At 31.2% G+C, this 23009-nt stretch overlaps 3 protein-coding genes across 6 annotated transcripts; 2 read left to right on the forward strand and 1 right to left on the reverse strand.

Moving 5' to 3' along the window:
• The first annotated feature begins 1789 nt into the window (after positions 1 to 1789).
• Positions 1790 to 9495, forward strand: LOC108333145 (uncharacterized). 2 transcript variants are annotated; one of them, XM_017568492.2, is made up of 11 exons: positions 1790 to 1931; positions 2045 to 2101; positions 2281 to 2435; positions 2837 to 3112; positions 3538 to 3667; positions 6369 to 6476; positions 6587 to 6689; positions 6767 to 6892; positions 8364 to 8551; positions 8666 to 8793; positions 9230 to 9495. In XM_017568492.2, exons 2-10 carry the CDS (start codon positions 2049 to 2051, stop codon positions 8760 to 8762), a joined length of 1236 nt encoding a protein of 411 aa, XP_017423981.1. In that variant the 5' UTR covers positions 1790 to 1931; positions 2045 to 2048; the 3' UTR covers positions 8763 to 8793; positions 9230 to 9495. The 2 variants fall into 2 exon arrangements, with proteins under 2 accessions (XP_017423981.1, XP_052727068.1); XM_052871108.1 differs by having other exon boundaries at positions 1802 to 1955.
• A 2059-nt stretch (positions 9496 to 11554) lies between these two features.
• LOC108334255 (F-box protein SKIP5) lies at positions 11555 to 15305 on the reverse strand. 3 transcript variants are annotated; one of them, XM_017570004.2, is made up of 5 exons: positions 15105 to 15305; positions 14061 to 14174; positions 13899 to 13977; positions 12701 to 12759; positions 11555 to 12135 (listed from the first exon to the last, which is right to left on the reverse strand). In XM_017570004.2, the coding sequence occupies exons 1-5, from the start codon at positions 15143 to 15145 to the stop codon at positions 11754 to 11756; spliced, it is 675 nt and encodes a 224-aa protein (XP_017425493.1). In that variant the 5' UTR covers positions 15146 to 15305; the 3' UTR covers positions 11555 to 11753. The 3 variants fall into 3 exon arrangements, with proteins under 3 accessions (XP_017425493.1, XP_017425492.1, XP_017425491.1); XM_017570003.2 differs by having other exon boundaries at positions 14061 to 14242; XM_017570002.2 differs by having other exon boundaries at positions 14061 to 14205; positions 15105 to 15303.
• Positions 15306 to 19510: 4205 nt separating this feature from the next.
• On the forward strand, positions 19511 to 21546 carry LOC108334101 (DNA-directed RNA polymerase V subunit 5C). The gene is made up of 4 exons (XM_017569745.2): positions 19511 to 19822; positions 19901 to 20077; positions 20756 to 20869; positions 21228 to 21546. The coding sequence occupies exons 1-4, from the start codon at positions 19598 to 19600 to the stop codon at positions 21351 to 21353; spliced, it is 642 nt and encodes a 213-aa protein (XP_017425234.1). The 5' UTR covers positions 19511 to 19597; the 3' UTR covers positions 21354 to 21546.
• Positions 21547 to 23009: the final 1463 nt, after the last annotated feature.

The raw sequence follows: 23009 nt of genomic DNA on the forward strand, positions 1-23009 counted from the left end.
ATGATAGCAAAACTATTAGTACTTGACAATACACTCCCTCAACTAGCAGATATGCTTGCTCAGTGAATAATGCCTGATACCACACTCACTCAATCACCAAAAATGTTTACTCAGCGAGTAGTACCTGACAGCACTCTCACTTAACGACTACATTGCTTGCTTAGCGAGAATATCACTAGAACTAACTAATTTAAATCCTTTCAAAAGTCGCACAATGAGTATATTCTCACCCAACGACTATCAAGTCAGTGAACTCTTAGACTTTGACTTCAACCAAACAAGTTTGCATAATTCTGCAAAACAAAGTTCTGTAGATTCTAGTCCTGCAAAACCAGTTTAACACTAACTACAGATGCTTAAAACAACCAAACATCATATTATATATAATTCAATTACTTAAATCACCTTAAATGACATCTCAAATATACAACATATCTCCTATTCAGTATATAATCACCAAAGACAATTCAACCCGCCTAACCTAACTCAACAGGTCATATTTCATCAATCATCTCAATTACACAAACCAACTATCATACAAACATACAATTAATAATTAAAAGTTGTCTATTAGTTAAAATTAAGGTAATTAGTTTCTCTTACCTTTTAAAAGCTCAAAAAACTTTATAGAACTTAAATTGTCCTCATCGATCACAAAACTATCTACACTTACAAATCACAAAATGATGATCAGAGTATGCGGTTAGGACCACTGATTAGGAAAGAGTCTTATAGAAGACTTGGACAACACATGAAAAATACAGTTGGCTTGCATGTAAGGGAAATGAATCAGACCAAAGAAAAAAGTAGAAACTAACTTACTATTTTGCATAAACTAATCGGATAAACTTGAAGATCTCATCTCAATGATGACTTAGGTGGTCTCTGATAATAATGATGAAATCTCTTAGAAAGAAGTCAAATAAATCTAGAAAAGTAATTTATAGAGATAATATGTTTTAAAATAATGAAATTCTTCCGTAACAAAACTTATTTATATTAAAACTTTTTAATTTTAAAATAGTCAAGTTTTACTATTTTTAAACCACGACCACTTTTAAAATACCATTTTATAAGGTTTTACGTACCAACAATAAAAAATTATTTATAATAAAATTATCAAAATTATTTATAATAAAATTATCAAAATTATTTATAATAAAATTATCAAAATTATTTATTATCTTTTTGTAAAAATAAATTTATAATTTAATAATAATTTTTATAATAATAATTTTATATTATTAAAGGTGAATATACTATGTGTTTTCATTAGTTATATAAAAAAAATACAAATAAAATATATATTTTATATATTATGTTTTAGTTCTATAATTATAACTATTATTTCTCTCTTACAATGTTCCACAATTATCTCACCATGCATGTTAAAACTCTTTTTCTCCCATTTGTTTTTGCTAACCTTTAAATACTAACATTACATTATATTGATGGAAGAAGTTACATAAAATCGAAATAATTTCTTAAAACAAATATATCCTGCCTAACCAGGGCTAATTTATAATCATTATTAAATTTATTTCTTCACAATGTTTTGAATTTTCTCTGCATCATTTCATATACTTTTTTTTTGTTCTTTTTCAGTAACTATACTTTGATCCAAACATTCTTAACTATTATAGTTTATGAGTAGTAAATATTATAAAGTATCCCACATGTTATTATAATGTATTATATTCCAAGACAATTTTCTTTTGCATATTCAAAAGCAGAACATGAAACCTTAATATTACAAGCAACAGATACAATTTCTAAGCATTTTCACAGTAACAACGGTGGCGGGTATCTCGGATTCCACAAACCCAACTATATAAAGCACACGGAACTGGGAATAAAACTCAAACCCAAATACTAACACTCTCCAATTGCATCTCCAATTTTGAACTCCGTATTACTAACTTCATATTTTGGTATTCTAACTCTTCTTTAATTAGGTCACCATTTTACTATATTTTCAATTTTCCGTTTCTCTTTATTGTTATTATAATATATACTATACTTTTTATTGTGTTTTTTTTTTCAGGAAAATGCCAGACGTTCAAGCCCTTGTTAATGAATTTGTGAATCTGCTCAAGAAGCGGTGAGTTTTTCTTCTCTGGTGATGTTTGAGTTCGATGAATGGTGTAATTGGGATCAGGGTGTTACTTTTGAGGTTTAGGATTTGATTTTGTTTTTTCTTTCTCTGTATGTGTGTTTGATTCGGTGTTAAATTGTTGTTTTTGTAATTTCTAGTTATTGATTTTGTTGTTGTGATGGCAGTAAAATTGAAGGGTCTCAGGCCACAGCGAAGCAGACAGCAGAGTTGCTCCGGTCAGTGATTTCGCATCAGCGGGTGCCACACACAAACCAGGCCACATCTCTGATTAATTCAGTAAGGGCTGTGGGGGAGAAGATTATTGATGCTAATCCTATTGGTATATATATCAAGTTTTCATACTTTTTTTTATTTTATGACAGATATACTTTTTATGGTATCTGGTAGTTTGAATTGGTATTTTTTTAGCATGTGGGTAAGGGTTTGGTCTTGAAGTTCATGTATACGGAAAAACATTTATTGAGAGAGATAAACACCTTAAACGGATATGTACCATTAGGGGGACTAGTCTCTGGTTCTTGGCTGGTACCCTGGGTACCCCAAACACATTTTGTGTGTGCTGCGTTTAATGTTTTTATGACAGTCAACGAATGTGTATTCTGATTTTTGTGCTTCCTGATTTCCTGGTTAAGCAGTTCTGCTTAAAGGATCCTTCAGTCATTTGGAATTGGGAAACATTAATTGTTTGCATATTGTAACATGTTATATATGGGATTGCAGAGTTATCTGTGGGAAATATCGTAAGGCGGGTTCTTCACATTATAAGGGAGGAGGATCTTTCCCTTGTTACAGATGCTTTGGCTGGTTCTGGAAGTGATGATGAAGATGATGTCGAGCGAGATGATCATCCTGCGTTATCTGCTGCTGCTGTTGCAGCTGCTGCAAGAAGCACCTTGCGTCCACCCTCATTACAAACTCTTCTAGAGGATGTGACCGATTCAGCTGCCGTTCCACCAACTCCTTCCTCGACGGGTGACTCTGATGGGAAAAGTAGATGTGAGGATGACGTGAAACTTGAGTTTTGTTATAACTTTTCGATCTTGTTCGTGATGTATTCTTTCTGCCTTTTGATGAAAAATGTTGATATTTCAAATGCAGAAATTCAAGCTTAAATGCAATAGAAAAGTTACTTTTTCATTTCAACTTTTCTCATGCAAAAATATTATGCTAATACACAAAAGAGGTATTCTTTTAGATAATTATCACCGATAAAGTTAATGCTAAAATGCAATATGTAATTGTTTTTCTTATTTTTATAAAAATATTTGAACACTTCATTGATATTACTTGATAAGTTTTTGGTTGATTGATCCCATTGATTATTGTAAAATATTGGGTCCTAGTTGCTGTGTGGCATTTCATGAAGAAATTGTTGTTTTGGTATTCAACTACGTTTATCTTTTGGTTTTCTGTTATTACAGCTATTGAAAAGGGTACAAGAGGTCGGAAGTTGAAGCATGATGTCATTGAAGCAGTCAATGAACTTATTCAAGACATAACCTCTTGCCATGAACAAATAGCAGAACAAGCAGTAGAGCATATTCATCAAAAGTTCGTTTCATCCGAAACTACTCGCAGACATGTTTATCTCTTGCTACTTTAAAGTGCTTGTTTCAGAACATGCCATTATAAGATCCCAAAAAGCAGATTGATCTGAGATTCAAAACTTAAGAGGAAAAACATATTTACATGTCAATCTATTTTTACAAGACGTAATCTTTTCTTTTATCATCAATGATAAGACAGTTGGTCTTCTTATCACTGGTCATAAATACGCATTGGTAAAGGGTTCCAGCACCCAAGAATTCTCTTTGGTTAATTGAAAGCTTGTCTTGTGAGCTGAGAATTGTTACCATGTCATATAGTGATTAATAACATTACAACTATTTCAAGATGGGTTAAATTCTTAAATCGCAAACTAACTGTTGTGGTGATGTAAGAAGCCAATGCATATATTCAATGCTTGATGCTTTTCTATTAGGACACATGGAGAATAGAAATTAGTTAAGATAGTTAGAATGAGTTACTTGAGGTGTTAGTTAGATATAACTAGGAAAGAAGGAGAGGAGAAGGAGGTGATTTTTTGTAGATTGAGTTTTAGCTCTTTGTGAAGGGGAAACCCTTGAAGGACAAAGTGCTCTCTTATTTTTGTTCTTTTCAGTTATTCAATAAAAAACCTTTCTTTTCTTTCTCTTTTCAATTCTTGGTTCCTAACAAATTGGTCCATCTTGTTGTATATGAAGAAGGGGGAATTATGGAAAGTAAAGTGTGTTCTTTGGAAAGATAGGCCAGCAAGCAAGGAAGAGTGATTGTGGAGATGAACACAGATTTGTCTAGTATTAAAGATACCCTATAGGAACATGAGGGAGATTGAGGAACTTCTTCAAGATATCAAAAAAGGAAAGAAAGGGATCAAAGAACGGTTACAAGAAATCAAGAAAAGCAAGAAACTCTTTGAAGGAGGAGAGTACTTGGTTAATGATGAAGAGAAGAAGGAAGAAAGATATCTACATTAAAAGAGTGGCGTTGGTCATATTTGAAGGGAATGACTCCTCAAGGTTGGTGTCACAAGCAAATCAAACACCATAATATCAATTGCAGGGATATTTCTTTGCAGGGCTGCAATCTAACATTCAAAAATCAGATTCCACAACAAGATCCAAAGGACTTGATTAGAGTTATGGAAATTGCTCTAGATGTGGGAGAACGGTTAGCAATGAAGAATCACACCCTTTTGTAGTGAAGAAAAAACCAAAAGAGAAGTGAGATTTGTACTAGACTAAAGATTATGATTGAGGAAGAAGGGGATGCACCAATAAAGAGAGTGAAGATTATGTGCTGTGAAGGTCATTTTCTTGATAACCCAGTTACATAGTTAACCAATAAGAGAGTTGAAGGTGGAGATGCAGCCAAGCAACATTTTCCCCCAAAATCAGATTTACGTAATACGAATAAGAATTCATTGTTGAACTTAAATTTGATAATGATTGGAACATCAATAACATTGGAATTTTGGAATTCCAACTTGGTGGGTTCAGAGTATGTTATACAAAAATCACTCTCATCTCCGACACCACCCAAGCCTTCAGACTAAATTTGTAGGCAGTAGCCAGTGTGTTCCCTTCCTATGATATGAAAATATTACAATGCTATCAGGAGGGTAGATAACATGTTGATGAAGATGAGCCATTGTATCAAGCTTCCAAGTTCCAACCTTGAGGACAAGGTTGATTTTTGGAAGAGTGTACGATTAGGACACATGGAGAAGAGAAATTAGTTAAGATAGTTAGAGTCAGTTACTTGAAGTGTTAGTTAGATATAAATATGAAAGAAGGAGAGAAGAGGAGAAGGAGGTGAATTTTGTAGATTGAGCTTTAGCTCTTTGTGAAAGGGAAACCCTTGAAGGAGAGAATGCTCTCCTATTTTTGTTATTTTCAGTCTAATCAATAAAAAACCTTTCTTTTTGTTCTCTTTTCAATTCTTGGTTCCTAACACTTTGTTTTTGAGTTCTTTTTACGTTGATTGTTATTGGATTGACAATGGCAAGGACTAACACAATGGAAGTTTCCAATTATTTTTGGTTTAATTAAGTATTAAATGGTAGAGTTTGTCAAGCTACTGTATAGTTAAAACTTCCCTTGTAGTCTGTTTGTACTTTATTTTACCTTTCCTTGGGGACTGCATTATTGGTCTTGGATGTAATAGAATAAATAAAATGATGATTTAATTATTTTATTTTGTGTGGCCAAGGGTTGATCGACATGACTAACGTCTAGAATCCATACCTTATTCTTCTATTTTCTACTATTTATTTTCTTACATCCATCTTGTCTAATAACGAAAGCAAGTTACTCTATTGATTGATGTGTTTAAGTATTAAATGGTAGAGTTTGTCAAGCTACTGTATAGTTAAAACTTCCCTTGTAGTCTGTTTGTGCTTTATTTTACCTTTCCTTGGGGACTGCATTATTGGTCTTGGATGTAATAGAATAAATAAAAAGATGATTTAATTATTTTATTTCGTGTGGCCAAGGGTTGATCTACATGACTAACGTCTAGAATCCATACCTTATTCTTCTATTTTCTACTATTTATTTTCTTACATCCATCTTGTCTAAGTAACGAAGGCAAACATTACTCTGTTGATTGATGTGATTATGTCTTGATTTTATAGTCTTATTTTCCTTATTTCTTAGAAAAAGTAAAATCTTATATTCTCTTTCTTACTTGTTTACACACTGCTACTTTTCAGTGAGGTAATATTGACGCTAGGCAGTTCTAAAACAGTGTTCGAATTTCTTTGTGCTGCAAAGGAGAAAAAGAGATCATTTAAGGTTTTTGTTGCTGAAGGTGCCCCGAGGTTTGTAGTTGTGGCTAATTAACATTTGCAAGGCATGATTCTGGTTTATTAGAAAGTATTTGTTTGTGTTCTTCCAGAAACAGCTGAATGTTATTTGCATATGCAATCAGGTATCGGGGACATCTCCTTGCGAAAGAATTGGCTGCTAGAGGCTTACAGACCACAGTAATTGCTGATTCTGCAAGTTTTGCTATGATTTCCAGAGTGAATATGGTGGGTGATTCTGATGTAAATTTTTGAATCAAGGCTCTTGGCAGATTTTAAATTAATTTCAGCTTATAATTATTTAGGTTATAGTTGGTGCTCATGCCGTCATGTCTAATGGTGGAGTAATTGTCCCAATTGGGTTGCATATGGTTGCACTTGCAGCTCGTAGGCATGCTGTTCCTTTTGTTGTACTTGCTGGAAGTCATAAGGTAAATTTTTAATACATTCTCTCTAACACCCTCACATATGTCATGTTATAGCAAGCAAGAATTCTTTTGACATTTGATGTCTCTATTATTTCTTTCCCATTCTGTTATAGAGTGGATAGGTTACTGCCAAATCTGTTGGAGGCAAGGAGTTTGATATTTTTTTTAAACTCGAGATTTTAGAAATAGTTGTTATGTGCTGTGCATTTACTGATCTAATAATAATATACATAAATTTGTAAATTGAAATATAAGAATCTAAAAAATGACTGCAGTGTTTTTAGATATTATACAGGGTTTTCAAAATGAATTACCATACAATAATTGATAGTTCAACCAACTTGTAGGCAACGTAATAATTTGATTTGAATTAAAATGAAGTCTTAACTGTGAACAAGTTTGAACCTGATTTTTTTATTTAAAGAAATGTAGAAATTGAGGATAGTCATAGAAATATTTAATTGGCAATGAATGATCAATCTAAAATGTTCCATAGCTGTTAAACCTTTGTCCTTGTTTAGGCTATCTAGACAACTTATTATGCACTAAAATGGTAATGAGGGAGAGGTGATAAATGATGGACTTTTGGAATTTATAAACAAATGAGTCTTTGAAATAGATCTATGTTATGGTATAGCTAATATTAGCGCTGTAGACATAGTTCGTTCTCTGTCTCTATCAGTCAACTTATTCCGTTGTGATGGTTATCTACAATTATCAACTGTGTCTGTAACTTGTGAGCGTATATGATACTTATACTTTCGATACTTCACCATGATGGTATCACTAATACACTTTGATGCACCACTACTTCAATATGCATCATATATCCATATCCAATCCTGATACTCTGTTACTTTACCAATATATATCAATCAAGTATCTAGACCTATGAAGCACAAATAATTTTATTTGTTAACGTATTTGATACTTTTAATACTTCACCGATATGTGCTGCGGAAGCGTCCTCACTTTTAGAGCATGTATATATGATAAAACTACCAGATACATACAAGTATATATATGTAATATAGAAACTGTCCTCTCATAAATCAAAGTGGGAAATTGTCCTCTTTATGAATTATTTTTAAAAAAGTAATGAGATTGGTAGTGTTATTTCTTTATGTAAATAATAGGAAGTAATATTTGAGAATAAAGATTTATTCCTTTTTTATTTTGACAGTATCTAAGAAATGTGGTTTTAATTTGGATCTGCATAGTTGCAATTATATTTTTGCTATGTTTCAAGACTTTTTATACACTTTTAAATATGTACCATCGTATCCTATTCTTAAATTAGTGTATCGCTGTATGGTATCAGTGCATCTTAGCTAATACACATTACCTCAAGCATTTTCCTTAATTGCAAGTACGTAGACCTTGTTACCTCATCCTGATATGGAATTAAATTGTGATCTGCTGCTTGTCACCCGACTATTTGACTTTATTGAAAATTGATTTATTTTATTGACAGTTGTGCCCTCTGTATCCTCACAATCCTCATCTCCTATTGAATGAATTGAGATCCCCATCCGAGCTACTAGACTTTGGAGAATTCTCAGATTTGATGGATTCTGCAACTGCTGTTGGTTCTCTTCATGTTGTTAATCCAGCATTTGATTATGTGCCACCAGACCTTGTTAGTCTCTTCATTACTGGCACGTAAGTTAAACTGGAATTAATCAAGAAAACTAGTTCAACTTCATTGCTGAATTGAGAAAGTACATGTATTAATCTTTTCCTTTTCTTCCATTTTCTGGTTTTGGAACTTCTCAGTGGAGGGCATAACCCATCATATATGTACCGGCTAATAGCTGATTATTACTCTGCCGCTGATTTGGTGTTGAAACAGAGACCTATTACAGGGAATTGAGTTCAGCTACCCCAATGTTTGGTCTATAACGGTAAGCAATCTATTAAATTTTTTAATATGTTTGCATTTTGTATTTGTGTTTGTAGTCTATTGCTTTAGAGTACTGATTAAGCAGCTGTATTAATTTAGGAATAGAAAAGATTTATGTAGAACTTGGTTTTTATGAAACAAGGGCACGCAACGCACCTAGTAATAGTGACCTGAGTTTCTTTCTTTCTATAATTGTATACTCCTTGTTTCACCAGTCTTCATTCTTTTTTATGAGGGCTAATTTTGAATAAGCATTTTAATTAGAAATTCAACATGCAATTCTTCACTACAAACATATTATCGATGATTTTTCACTGTAACAGTCAATTATCAACGTTGCTGTTATCCATCCATCTTAAGGATTTTGCACTGATATCTGCAATGGATTTTGTTTTAAAGGAAAGTCTATTTAATGACATTTGGTGCTCAATTTTCAGGTTGTTTGAGATGTTCTCTGAGAATGGCGGGATAGTGATATATGTACAAGAAAATAAGTCTTGTATGAGAAATTTTAACAGGGGAAAATATATAGGAAGATTCTAACGGGTATTTGTTTACTATTACTATAGCCATTTCAATTTTTTGTCTGGTCATGGGCAATCACTTAGGCTTACTAGTATTTGTTTACTAATTAATAAATTATAACAGCTTCTTAGACATTGTATACAAATTGTTTGAGAAAGTTGATGAGTTGGGACTCTAACTTCTTGTTTGGACAAGAAAAAATATTTTACTTAATAAAGCTAAAAGATGACTTAAGAAAATAAAATTTAACTTTAACTCAATCTCAGTAAAGTGAAGTTTGTATTTATATATTATAATTTAGTTATATAGTTAGTTGATATGAGATTTATAACACCTTTTCATGTTAAGAACGGAATATCTTAGAATGAGATTAGATAATCTGAAAGTGGATGACATGATAAGTTTATTAAAGTAAATTAGAATATAATCTAATAACATCTTAAAGAAAATAAAATTTAGGTTTAATTTAATTTCATAAAATCAATTTAATAAGATGAACTTTGGAACTACTTTTATATAATAATAATGGTTAGATATGTAATAAATGTGAAATTTTCGAGAGAATGTTTGCAGGTAAAAATTAGGCTAATACAATAACTAATTATATTATTATTATTATTATAAATAATTGTGTTTTGATAATATTATTAAAAAGTAATTTTAAGATAATTCGTTTTATTATTATGAAACAAAAAACAAGTTTTTTTTATAAGAGGAGTGTACGAAGCTGGAAAGGAAAAATGTCACCAAAATATAATTGACAAAATTTTAATATTGTAGAAGGTAACTTATTCTTTTAAGTTTTTTATTTACAAATATAATATAACCTATTCCTTCTTTTTCTCTTAAAAACAAGAAACGGTTGAATGTAAGATTTAACCTGTTAAAATCATGTTCTAAGTAGAAGGGATTGTCTTCAAAAATGCATATGAAATTTTGATCTTCATTTTTTGAACTTTTACACATTCTGTTTTAAGTAAGGACACTTTTTGTGTGATTCACATCTTATTTTTTAATAAATTAATATTTTGAATTTGTTATTATATTAGAAATCATTTTTATTATTTATTTAATTTATATTGTTTAACTTTTTAATTAATATTGTGCCTGATACAAATTATTTTTAAAATAAAATTTTATCTATTAAACTAATTTTGTCTTAAAACTGGTGAAATAATACGATGTTATTTTGTAAATACTTGTTACTTGAAAAAAAAAATGGCTTGAAATCAATACTAAATATTCGTACTTTTACACAGCTACCTTTAATTGAAGGTAATTCTTTATGCAAGAAAAAATAACTTAGTTAGAGTTAAAAAGCTTTGGAATAGGTTGATAAAACCTCAAACTTCTATCTGCATAAGCATCCTACTCTTTATTCGTATTACTAATGTATTTGCCTTTTATGTGTTGATTAAGAAAATGAGGGTATACAAATTTTCAATCCAAAAAATCTAAATAAGAGATAAAATCAATTATAAGGGAATTGGAATTGACATTGAACAAGCTTTTTTGATTGGCCTATCCATGATATTTGGATCGAGTGTTTCATTAAATTTCAGTCGTGCCTGGTATGTTAATGGATATGATTTTTGTTGTGTGCAGTGTTTATAATGTTAGAAATATTTTGTATTGAAGTTTGATGTTTTCAATTTAATAGCAGATTATTCATAATTTGGTTGTTGACAATAAAAACAAAAATACATTATGTGTTGATTGAAGCTTCGAAAGGTGTGAAGACCGTATGAATAAGCATCAAAATTTAACTTATTGCTAATAAAAAATTTTAAGTAATGAATCTCTAAATTACTCAACAAACATAATGCAAAGAATTTGATTAATATAATTTAGTAAATTCTTCTCAATCATATACAGAAAAGTACTATATAATGTTGGGTGTTTCTTTCTCCACTCATCAATATATATATATAACAATGTTTTAAAACCATACTCTGATAATTCTAGTAGTTCATACATACATTTGAGTTTAATATATTTAATATGTTTAATTTGAATCATATTAAGCAATGATTTTCAATTTTAGTACTGTTTTAAAAAATTACACTGGCGTTTATTTTATTGAGTTATATATATACAGAGATACATACTCCAAATGAATCTAAACCTCTAAACATATCATGTCCTATATTTCTCAAGATGTGATGAATCCCTGTAATAAATAAGCGTGGCATCCAATGTCCAATTCGTCCATCATATATTCAATCTCATGATATGTGAGAGTAACTTGCCTTATAAATTATTGCATTAAATGTAGACAACTCATTATGAAGACCATGGTAAACTGAATGTTTGTTGCTTATAAGACATTCTAATAGTAAATCACAAGAACCAAAAGAGCACAAGTCAAAGAATGAAAATACCATAATCACTACTAAAGTTACAGACAAGTCTAGGTAACCAGAACAAATAATGATATCAGAGAGGCTTGTCATGGTCAATTTGATCACACATCTGCTCTACATCAAACCAGAAAAGAAGTGAAGTTCGAGCATAAATCACTCTCACACGTTGCAAAGCCAAATCCCCACTTGTTAGAACAGCTTTGGCACCCCCTTCAATTCGGGTCTGTGAAACAAAGACACCATCATTGTTACTCTTGGTTTGTGAGGGAAGCACCTCACTGCTACTACTGGCTGTACTCACAATGGGACAAGAGAGATAATCCAGAGGATTAGATTCACATTGAAGTATGCATCCATCTATAGTTAACCTTCCCTTTCTATGTAGCAAGCAGCAACCAAGCTCAGCCCTCACAGTTAAGTTTGCTAATTTGCATGTGGATAGGAACTCTAGTGCACTGCTCCAACAAAACAAAAAACACATACCAAGTGTTGTTGAATATTATATTATTTGGTGGTACTTTTCAAGGGATAAAATTAATGTTGACCAAGATTGTAAACATTACAGTGCATGATGATATTGTGAAATTTTCACTTCAATCTTTAAGGATGTTTGGGTTCCAAACAAACAACTTTTGACTCAATGCATTGGAAAGTGTAAAACCTCTGTTCAGTTCAATGTTTCAAATACACCCTAACTTTGCAAAATGGCATTGGCTAAAACCAATTTATCCCTTATAATTTTGTAAAATGTCAGTCGAATATGTAATGATCATCAAGGACGAAAGTAAAAGACATCTTTCTATGAGAATTTGTTTTGTTTCCATGAGTCCTTTCCAAGCTACTGGATATAATGGTTGAGATGGCTACAGATATTACGAACTAACATTCATTGAAAGAGGATATAGACCTTTCTGTTTGGCCAAGAATCTTATCCATATAAACCCAGCAGCATAGAAGTGGTTCCTAGCTACTACCTCACAAGAACACACTATACAAAATTTAAATGAAAGGAAAGCAAACCTGTCCGAGCCTCGAGAACAAACAAGTGTTGTGTCATCTGGAAGTTCACCTGCACCAATCTGAACAAACAACATTGATTTGGGAAAACCAAAAATATGGAGATTTTCTATCATTAATGCTTCCTTGAGAATTAGAATCACGAGAAGGTAGGACAACCTCTAACTACCAGTAATGAATTCGAGTGCATGAAATTAGCAGTGAAACCAGTAGCACTGTTTGTTTTAGTCCTTTTATTAATATTATTTTAATACAGTTCTGAAATATCATTTTAGAAAACAATAACAAATGAAAAATCTTGTTTTAGCTCCCTATTTTCTCTCCACTGGGATTAAAAGCACAAGCATCATCATGAAAAGAGGACTTCCAAACATGACATCAACCTCAACCACTTTTGGGGTGGCGATTGGATGCAGAAGAAAATAGTGCTTCTTAATCTCCATTGTGATGGTAGACGCATCCGAATCTGAGAAAATTCTTCTTGTTGGCAATGGAGTCTGAACATTCTTGCTGTGCTTCTTTTCTGCATTTTGATTCCATTTTTAATGTTCTTTTTGCCAATTTGGTCACCTAATCACTCCAACTTGCGGTTCTTACCCATACTTCAATGAAACCAACTCCTGATCTAGTGTTAATAATAAATCCAATCCACGACATAGAAATTTTTGAAATCTACTTATTTGCAACATCACTAGTTGACCTAAACAAATTGGGATAACCTTATAGAGAGCAGAAGGGATGCACAATCATGTCTTATTTTTGTGAAACAAAAAATTAAGAGATAGGAGTCCTGCTCAGTACTCAGAAAAATAACCAAACAGCAAACAATAAAGACAAAAAAGGTGAAAATTGATGCAACAAACGATAAAGTTTCCCAATATCAATCCAAATATCTTGCTAAGAAGTACCCAAGCACTTGTAGAACCCAACCTTAAAAGCTAACTATTAAGGAGGGAGAACCAAACACTTGGAGCATCACATACCACTCGATGTGGGACTTAGGCATCCCAGAAAACCCAAGTTCCTATCATATCTCAACCAGTAAAACCCCATTAAAAAATGCACCTTTGGTTAGCTTTGGATAGACTCTAAAAGTCAAATGCCTAATCTCAAGGATGGTTGTTAGGGGAAACTGGATGAGATTCAAAAATCTGACTAGAGGTAGAATAATCTACGCACACACACAAATTGGATAACTCACTAAGCAAAGTGGTTTCCTTATTTGAATGTTTGCGACGTGATGACTTCCACCAGCTGCTATTAAAATGGTATCACCTGGTCTGTATGAAAGAAAGTGACGATTAGAATCCATACCCTGAAGAAAAATCTAAAATCATACACAAATAGCATTAATTTTACATGCCTTGAAGCAGTAACGGCAGTTTCAATGTTGGGGAAAACACCAGGTTCGGATGAGTCTTTCACTGATCTATCTACCCGAAGCCACAAGCGAGGATGACATGCCAAATAATTCCATCTGTGGCAAACGAGGGCGGTATTAAAGCGATCTGCAAACTCAATAGCAACGTTGTGATAGAGAATGATCTGCAGTATGTTATTAATTTCTTAATTTCTTCTTTCTTCCATAGAAGGAAAATTAATTGATGAGAATATCCAAGTGTAAGGACCAAGAGAGTAAGGATATAACATCATCTCAAACAAGCAGAAATAATAGAGAAAAGCTAACATTGTAGCAGGGCTTTCACCTGCCCAATCTCTTCAAAAATTATAATATCATGTCCTTAAAACAAATATGGGCTGAACAAGAAAACCAAACAGAGAGAGCGAGAGGATAAAAACACAATATTGAGCCAAAATAGATTTAACAGCAAGGAAACACTCTCCAACATGAATGCATTCAGCATCAAATAACAGATGCAGGTCCAATTTACTAGCTAAAATAACAGCTCGATGACGGAAAACTATGGATAGAATACAATCATGTCAACAAGGATGGGGATTGTAAGTTGTTAAATTCATTTTAGAGGCTTCACTAAACTTGCATAACATGAAACTAAACATGAGTATGGTTGTATTTTCATTTCACAATTATCCATCTTAAGGCCCCAAATTTTGACCACATACCCAACACACAAGTTGGTTCAGGTATCAAATTTTAAGCTTTTCATTCTCATAATACAACAAAATCAAAGCAATAAAAAAATGTTAAACACCAATTAATCAAAATATTTACAAAGAGGGTGAGATATAAAAACAAAACCTAGTTCATGTTGCTAATTGCCAGCTTAAAAGCAGGTTAAGTACCACAAATCTCACGAAGGCACATCAAAGTAGCAAAATTGAACAAAACAAAAACAAGGGTGTTGTTGAATTGGGCGAAGATTGAAATTTTAGAGAAAAGGAATTAGGAGGTCAAGGGGAAAAAAGGAGAAAGAAGGGGTTATACCTGGAATAGGGAGAAGGAAGCTGAAAATGTGCATAAGACATCCATCATCGAGATTGCTGATATGGGAAGAAGAAGAAGAGGATGACTTTGTCCTTTGCGACCTCTTCAAGTGTTGCTTCAGTGGTGGGTCATCCATCATTGGCCTCGTGTTCTTCTGTGAACCAACTCCATGTCCCTCTTCTTCCTTATGTTCGGTTTGGCTTTTATTATGCATATTATGCATCCACCGAAACGAATATTTTAGTTTTTTTTTTTAAATATTGGTTCTTGAATTATTTAATTTAATTTTAACATTTCTTTAATTTAATCTTCAATTTTAATTAATTTTTTAATAAGGTTCTTTTTTCTAATACTTTTTAAATGTGAATTTTTTTAATTTTTAAAAATCTTTTAAAATTTTATAATTTTTTTTTAATTTAAAAAAATATGTTCACATGCTAAACTAAAATTATGTAGTGAATGTTTTATATTTAATTTAAATTTTATGGTTTTGTTTTAGTTTTATTTAATTAAAGATAAAATAATTTAGTATTTTTTTAAATTGAGACTAAATTTAATTTTTATATAAATTTTTTATTAATAATTTTATTAAATGTTTTTTTATTTAGGGTTATAGTTGGATTAAAATTAAAATAAAAAATTTAAAAGTGAAGAATATCATTATTGGTTTAAAACTTTAAGGCCATGTTCTTTTGAGTGGATTTGAGAGGATGGATTTGAGGGGATTTGAGAAGATTTGAAGATAATTTTTTATGTCGTTTATTTGAGTGAATTTGAAGGTAAATAAAAGTGAATTTGAAAATAATTTTTTTTAATTTGTCATGTCCATACAATTCTATACTAATTCTCACAAATTTTATTTCCAAATTCACTTTCATTTACCTCCAAATTCACTCAAATAAACGACAAAAAAAATTATCTTCAAATCCTCTCAAATCCCCTCAAAAGAACAGGGCCTGAGATCGAATAAATAATATATAGTAATATTTGTTTAAATTATCATTATTATTACATTAAAATTTTGTGTGCTTATAATTATAGAAACATGGAGAGTGAATTCAACTTTCATTTGGACTCTGACTTGACAATAAGTATAATTATGAATGATAAAATTTGGAAAACAAATGTATATACTTAGCTGATTATACATAATTGTAGAATAAAATATCTTATTATATGGTTAAATAATATAGGGTTAAATATGTTTTTTTGTAAACTTTCCGGAAGATCACCCATCCCAGAATTGCTCCGGGCTAAGCATGGAGTTCTTATGAGTCAGGCTACCGAAAAGCAAATGCATTTTGGTGATATGAGTGGCCAAATCAATTCCTTTAAGATATCCTTCAACTGTATAGTCCCATACCTATACCCCACAGATCACCACCAGGCTTTCCAGTGTGCTTTTGTCCTCACTAGCACACTTTCCGGGAAAACTTCCCGGAAGGTCACCCATCCCAGAATTGCTCCAGGCTAAGCACGCTTAACCATGGAGTTCTTATGAGTCAGGCTACCGAAAAGCAAATGCATTTTGGTGATATGAGTAGCCAAATCAATCCCTTTAAGATATCCTTCAACTGTATAGTCCCATACTTATACAGTCTCCAGATCCCTCTCATTCCGGTGTATGTCCGATTCGTCCATGTACCCCTTCCACCCGAAGCTGCCAGGAGCCGCTCCTTGTCTGTGTCCCCTGCACCATGCTTCTTGCACCGGCGTCACTCCCCGCCCTCGTCTCCGTGCCCGGGTGTCACATTTTTAGTCTCTAATCTATCAAGCGAATTTATATTTAGTTCCTCTTTTAAAGTAAGGTACATTTTAGTCCTCCTTCCAAGAAATTATAATTTTTCATCCTAAAAAACCAACGACGTTAAAAAAAAGCTAAGCTGGCTAACGGTGAAGCGACATGTCATTTTTTTTTACAAAGTCAATTTGTCCCTCACCGTAATGACTGAACGGTATTGTTAATGGCCGAACAATTATGATAACTGAATGGTGATGGTGACTAAACGGTATTGGTAATGGCCGAACGGTTATGACGACTGAATAATGATGGTAATTGAATGGTGATGGTGACTGAATGATGATGGTGACCGAACGATGGGGGACAGATTAACTTAGTGTCAAAAAAAAATGATGTGACACTTTACTGTTAGCCAGCTCAGCTTCTTTTTAACGTCGTTAGTTTTTGAAAGACGAAAAATTAAGGTTTCCTAAAGGAGGATGACTAAAATGTATCTTACTTTGAAAGAGAGACTAAAAATAAATTTGTTTCATAAATTAGGGACTAAAAAAATATTTAACCCAATAATATATCACATGTGAATTATTCTAAAGTTAACAAGTTTGAAAATTGCGATTTTATTTTTCTATTATATACGTATTTAAGGATTAAATAATAGTATAATATATATTTTTGGGTATAAATAATAAGGCTTTTGATTATTTTATTTGTGTTAAAAAAATTTAGTTTGACGATTAATATTTTATGATGATATCTAGACGTTTGGGTTTATTGGGTTATATTGTGTTGGAAAAAAAATTAAAGAAAAATAAAATGTAGATTTGGGTTTTTATTAAAGTTTTCGTGGATATGATTATATTTATATAAACTTTTAAATTTTAAATAATGTAAATTGAATGAGGATTGGTGGTTAGAGCTAATTGAGTGAATAATGAGTGATTTAGTTGGGCTAAAAATTAAATTGGGTGACAATTGCGAGATTATATGACTTATTAATGTATAGGATTGTTGGGCGTTGCCTTAATTGTATACTACATGTAGTAATGATGTGAGTTTAAGTTATGTGGTTGTTTGATAATAAGAAATGGAATGTGAATTATGAACCTAATACTTGCATATGTGATGTGATGGTGTAAATGAGAAGCGTGTGCCTCGAAGGTGAGGGGTCTCTGGGAACTGACCTTAAGGAAGCTCTAGGAGCTAAATTTGAGGACTCTAACTTTGGTCTTTGGGAGAGCAGCAAGGAGTGATGCATCTTTGCTAAAGGTGATGGGGTTTTGGGAGCTAACCTTGAGGACTCTAGTTGTGGTCTTTAAGAGAGAAACAATGAGCAGTGCTTCTCAACTAGAGGTGAGAAGGCTCTAGGGGTTAACCCTGAAAACTCCAGTTGTGATCTCAGGGAGAGTAGCGAGGAGTGGTGGACTCGATGTAGTTGTACCAAAGGTGAACTTTGTCGGAGAAATTCTCTAGGAAAAGTCATACCTTTGTACTCGGTAGAGTAAAGGAAGTAGGCTATATTTGGAGATTCCTAGGGAGTAGGAAGAGATAGTGGTTTTAACTCAAATGAGGTGATTTTGGATGATAAGTTACATGTGAGGGTACGTTGATTATTGAACTTCTTGAATTGTGTTTACATTTGGATTTATTATTGTTAAATGATATAACAATCATTTTCATTTAATTTTTTACTATTATATGAATTAAAGAAAGATTAATTATTATATTTTTTTAAGTTAATGATGATTGTAAAACTCGTATTATAGGTAAGTAGATAATGTTGTAAGTGGTAATTCAAATACACAATAACAAAAAAGTTTTTGGAATACGTTTTCTTTTATTTTATATGTATTTAAAATAAATTTTATTGAGTGAACATTATTTGATGAAATAAATAAACGTTTTAACTGTGATCCTTAACATTTAAAAAAGAAATCTTAACGCTACCATCAAGAAACTTTAGATTGTTTTTTAATAGAAAAGCTCTCTCCATATTTCTACTCCAAAAAAATTGTAATTTGTCTAGGTCAAGGATGGTGAGACAAGGATCAATCCTGGGTAAGAACTGCTGGGAATGAGACGTCACGTTGGATGTTCCATTTGAAGAAGTCATCTTGAAAACGTAAAAGAAAAAGACGGACAAGGCAACGGAAACAAAGCAGACTATGATGTTCTAGTGGAACATCACATATGAAGAATTATAGTGGAAGTTTGTGATGTTTTCTGTATCATATGAACCGTAGTGTACTACTGATTTGTTTCAAAAACTACTTTATTTTATTTCAAAAACTCCTATACTATGTAATTGCACTTAATATATATGTGCTCATACATGCTATTTATTACTTAAATTTGTAGGAACCCTGGTAATCGAGGAATTCCACTTTTAAAGAGTTGTTACAGACATTACATTACTTTCTTACAAAATTTCGTTTTTTATATACAAATTTTTCTTTAAAAAATTTGATGATTTAAATTTCTTTAAAATATATGTATTTCTAAATATTGATTTATTTAATTTTAATATATATTTATCCGAATACTTATTTATATACGAATTTTCTAAATATTTATGTATAGTTTTCCTAAATAATTAGGATAAAGGCAAAGGTCACACACACTATTGGCATGTGCCTGTTAGTCTACCCTCCTCCCACTAATATATATACCTCACTCTCCCATAACAGAAAAGTGAAACGACAGATAATTTCATTTGTATTTGTATTTGCATTTGCATCTACATTTTGCAGCGACAATGGATTGCATCGCAAGTTTGATAGACAACGGGAGCGTTGAGAGCAGTCGCTACTTCCTGAGCCGTCGAACGGTGTTGGAAATGCTCGCAGACAGAGGCTACGACGTCGTTCAGCACGCAAACCTCATCTCCTCGCTGAGCGACTTCCGTTCCCGCTTCGGTCAACAACCAAACCATGAAGACCTCGGTTTCTGCGTTTCGCATCTCTCCAATCCCTCCAACACTGTACGCATGTTTCTCACTTCTCTCCTCGCCCTTTTATCTTCCCTTCTCTGTATTTTTCCTCATCGTTTTGGCCTGCAGGTCCAGGTCGCGTTTGCCGGAACCGATGCTATAAAAGTGGGAACCGTCATGGAAATATGCAGCCGGATTGTCGACAGCGGAAACTTGAAATCGCTCATAATCATTGTGCAGAGCAAAATCACTTCCTTCGCACAGAAAAAATTGATGAACTTGCCATACAAAGTTGAGATTATCAGGGTAACAAATCATTTTCATTCTATAAAATTTACTTTAATGATTGATAATTTTTTGTGTATGGAAATTAAGTGGAGAATCTTTTGAATAATTGTATAATATGTGTAGGATTTTAATTTAATATATATATATATATATATATATATATATATATATATATATATATATATATATATATATATATATATATATATATAGAATGACTTTGAAATCGAACCGACTATTGCTTCTCTCACAAAGAGAACATAATTTAATTATTTATTATTTAAATTTTTAATGTATAATATAAAGTAAGCTTAATGTTTTTTAATTATTATAATGATTTTTTTTTTAATTTTGTCTTGCTGATTTAATTGTTTGACATAAATTACCATGATTTGACATAGGTTCTCACATTGGTTTATTTTTTTAAAAAATTTGAAACAAATCGAAAACATTAACAAAAATGGAAAAATCATTATAGCAGAAGGAGAGAAAAACAATTAAACCCATAAAATATTTTAAAATCAGAGACGTTCCTCGTTTTTGTAAAAATATGTGTTTATATGTAGTTCAATGATGCATTTTTTTTTCGAGAACAATAATTAAATTCATATATAATCTTGTCCTTGTTTAGAATATATATAATTTTTGATGCATGAGGGTATTTGATATATATACTTTTATTTTTTTCTTTCTTAGATTGAAGATTTGCTGATCAACATTACAAAGCATGTTTTACAACCAAAGTATGAGATACTGACTGATGAAGAGAAGAAAGCACTGCTCACCAAGCATAGCTTGGAAGAGAAGCAGGTAAAATATATGTTTCTAAACTGTTCTATTCATAAGAAATTATGAGAAAATTTGCATATTTGGAAACTACCTTTAACAATATACATTATGAATTAGATATGTTTTAGCTGAAAAACGAATTAAAGCATCATATTCCTTTGTTTTAGAATTATGTATTAGATATGTCTGCATTTTCTATTTGAGTGAATTCTTATAACTCTGCTAATGTACTTTAACTAGTAATTTAACTATTTTAGGTTAACTTGTTACATGATTTAAGAGTTGAGTAATAAACACTATTAATTGTATTTTGGAATTTTATGCAAAATAGTTACTATTTTTGAATTGGTAGTGGCATAAATGAGAATGTCTTTTTCAGCTTCCTTGCATGTTAAAAACTGATGGTATAGCTCGCTATTATGGGCTGGAGAAAGGACAAGTTGTCAGAATCACTCATAGTGGTCCAGTGGTTGATTCTCACGTGACTTACCGTTGTGTTGCATAGTACATCTGTTTCATATGATGCTTAAGGTAACAAAAAATAATTATATGTTATATCTCTTTAAAAACTGTAAGCAATGATGGCAAAAAGTTTATTATGGTGGAGCCATTGCAAGAGGAGGCTATTAGTAGAACATTTTTAAATGTACTTAGAAATATAGTAGAATTATATTATAATCACATGTTAGATTAGTTAATGTGAAATTTAAGGTAGGTTAATGATTTTTTTTTAATCTAGGCTACTAAAAATATGTTCTTCTATGTTTTCTTAATTAGGTCAAATTTTTTGGTCACCACATGTTACTTTTCGATGTTATTTACGTCTCAAGTTCCTTTATTTTAATTATTTTCATTAAAAAAATTTCTTACACAAATTTTTAGTGCTTTTCAGGGTTTTGAAAAATAGAATTCAAAATAATACATTTCAAATTCTATCAAGAAGCTGTTGGATTTTGAAAGGAATTAAATCAACAAAAGTTCATATTCTAATTATTCTAAGTAAAAAACAACTTCTATCTTGATTTTTCATTAAAATATAAAGCATACCTATAACCCTTCTTTATTGTGACCAATTTAAAAGGATACATAGGTCTTATCAGGGAACATATGATAAAAGGAACTTTTATATTCGATGAGATGCGCTAACATGATTTCTTTTAAAAAACGAAGATAATTTGATATTTTATAATATTTATCGTATTATATACCAAATTAAACTGATGTGATATTTGTATTACAAATATGTTACATTTTTGTATTTTTTTTATGAAATAGAAAGCCGTAATAAAAAATTTGAACTTCAAACTTTAAAAAAGAACTTGATTTTTATATCAAGCACCCTGATATAGGCCTGCTCTAAACTACATTTTTTTACGTTTTATTGTTTATATAATTGTAACTAATTTAGTTGATTTTTAAATAACTACTCGCAATAACTAATAATTACCGTGATGAAAAATTAAACTGTCCTTGTATAAGCATAACCTTTTAAGTATTAATGAATAAAATATAACTTGCTTTGTGTATATACTTATTTTTATAATTTATTTTAACTTTGATATTAATTTTTAATTTCATAATTATCGTAATAATGAAATTTTGGTAAAAAAATTAAAACATTGAAGGATATGGATTCTTTAATAAGAAAAAGCCGAGAGTTATACACATGCATTACCTTCTGCTTATGTAATTTAAAAAAGAAAAAGTAACAAGAGGTAATCCTATAGGTTGTATACATTTTAAGAATTATGTATTACTTTAATTTAGATAGATACAATTGGAGTAATATTGATATATTTTCTAAACATTATTTAAGTAACATAAGTTTTGTTATAAATTGAGTATAAATTATATACTTAAAACTTATTGGAAGTGTAATAATTAAAAGAAACTATTCTTAAATCATTTAGTCTATTTTCTTACATGGCAAATAATATTAATTTTAATTTTTATACATAGTTATTTCATTTAGACCTTTTTGATTTTGACTTTTCTGTCTTAATAAGTTTAATTAAGATGATTTTTTAATAGATTTAGAAAAGATTTAATTAAGTTTTAAGTTTTGTAAAAAGTCTGAAAACTTTCAATTGAGTAATTATTAAATTTGTGTTACACTGAATTCTCCAAATTTTTAAACTTTTTCAATTGAGTGTTTATTGTT

This window comes from Vigna angularis, chromosome 11 (assembly GCF_016808095.1).
Source record: "Vigna angularis cultivar LongXiaoDou No.4 chromosome 11, ASM1680809v1, whole genome shotgun sequence".
Lineage (NCBI taxonomy): Eukaryota > Viridiplantae > Streptophyta > Magnoliopsida > Fabales > Fabaceae > Vigna > Vigna angularis.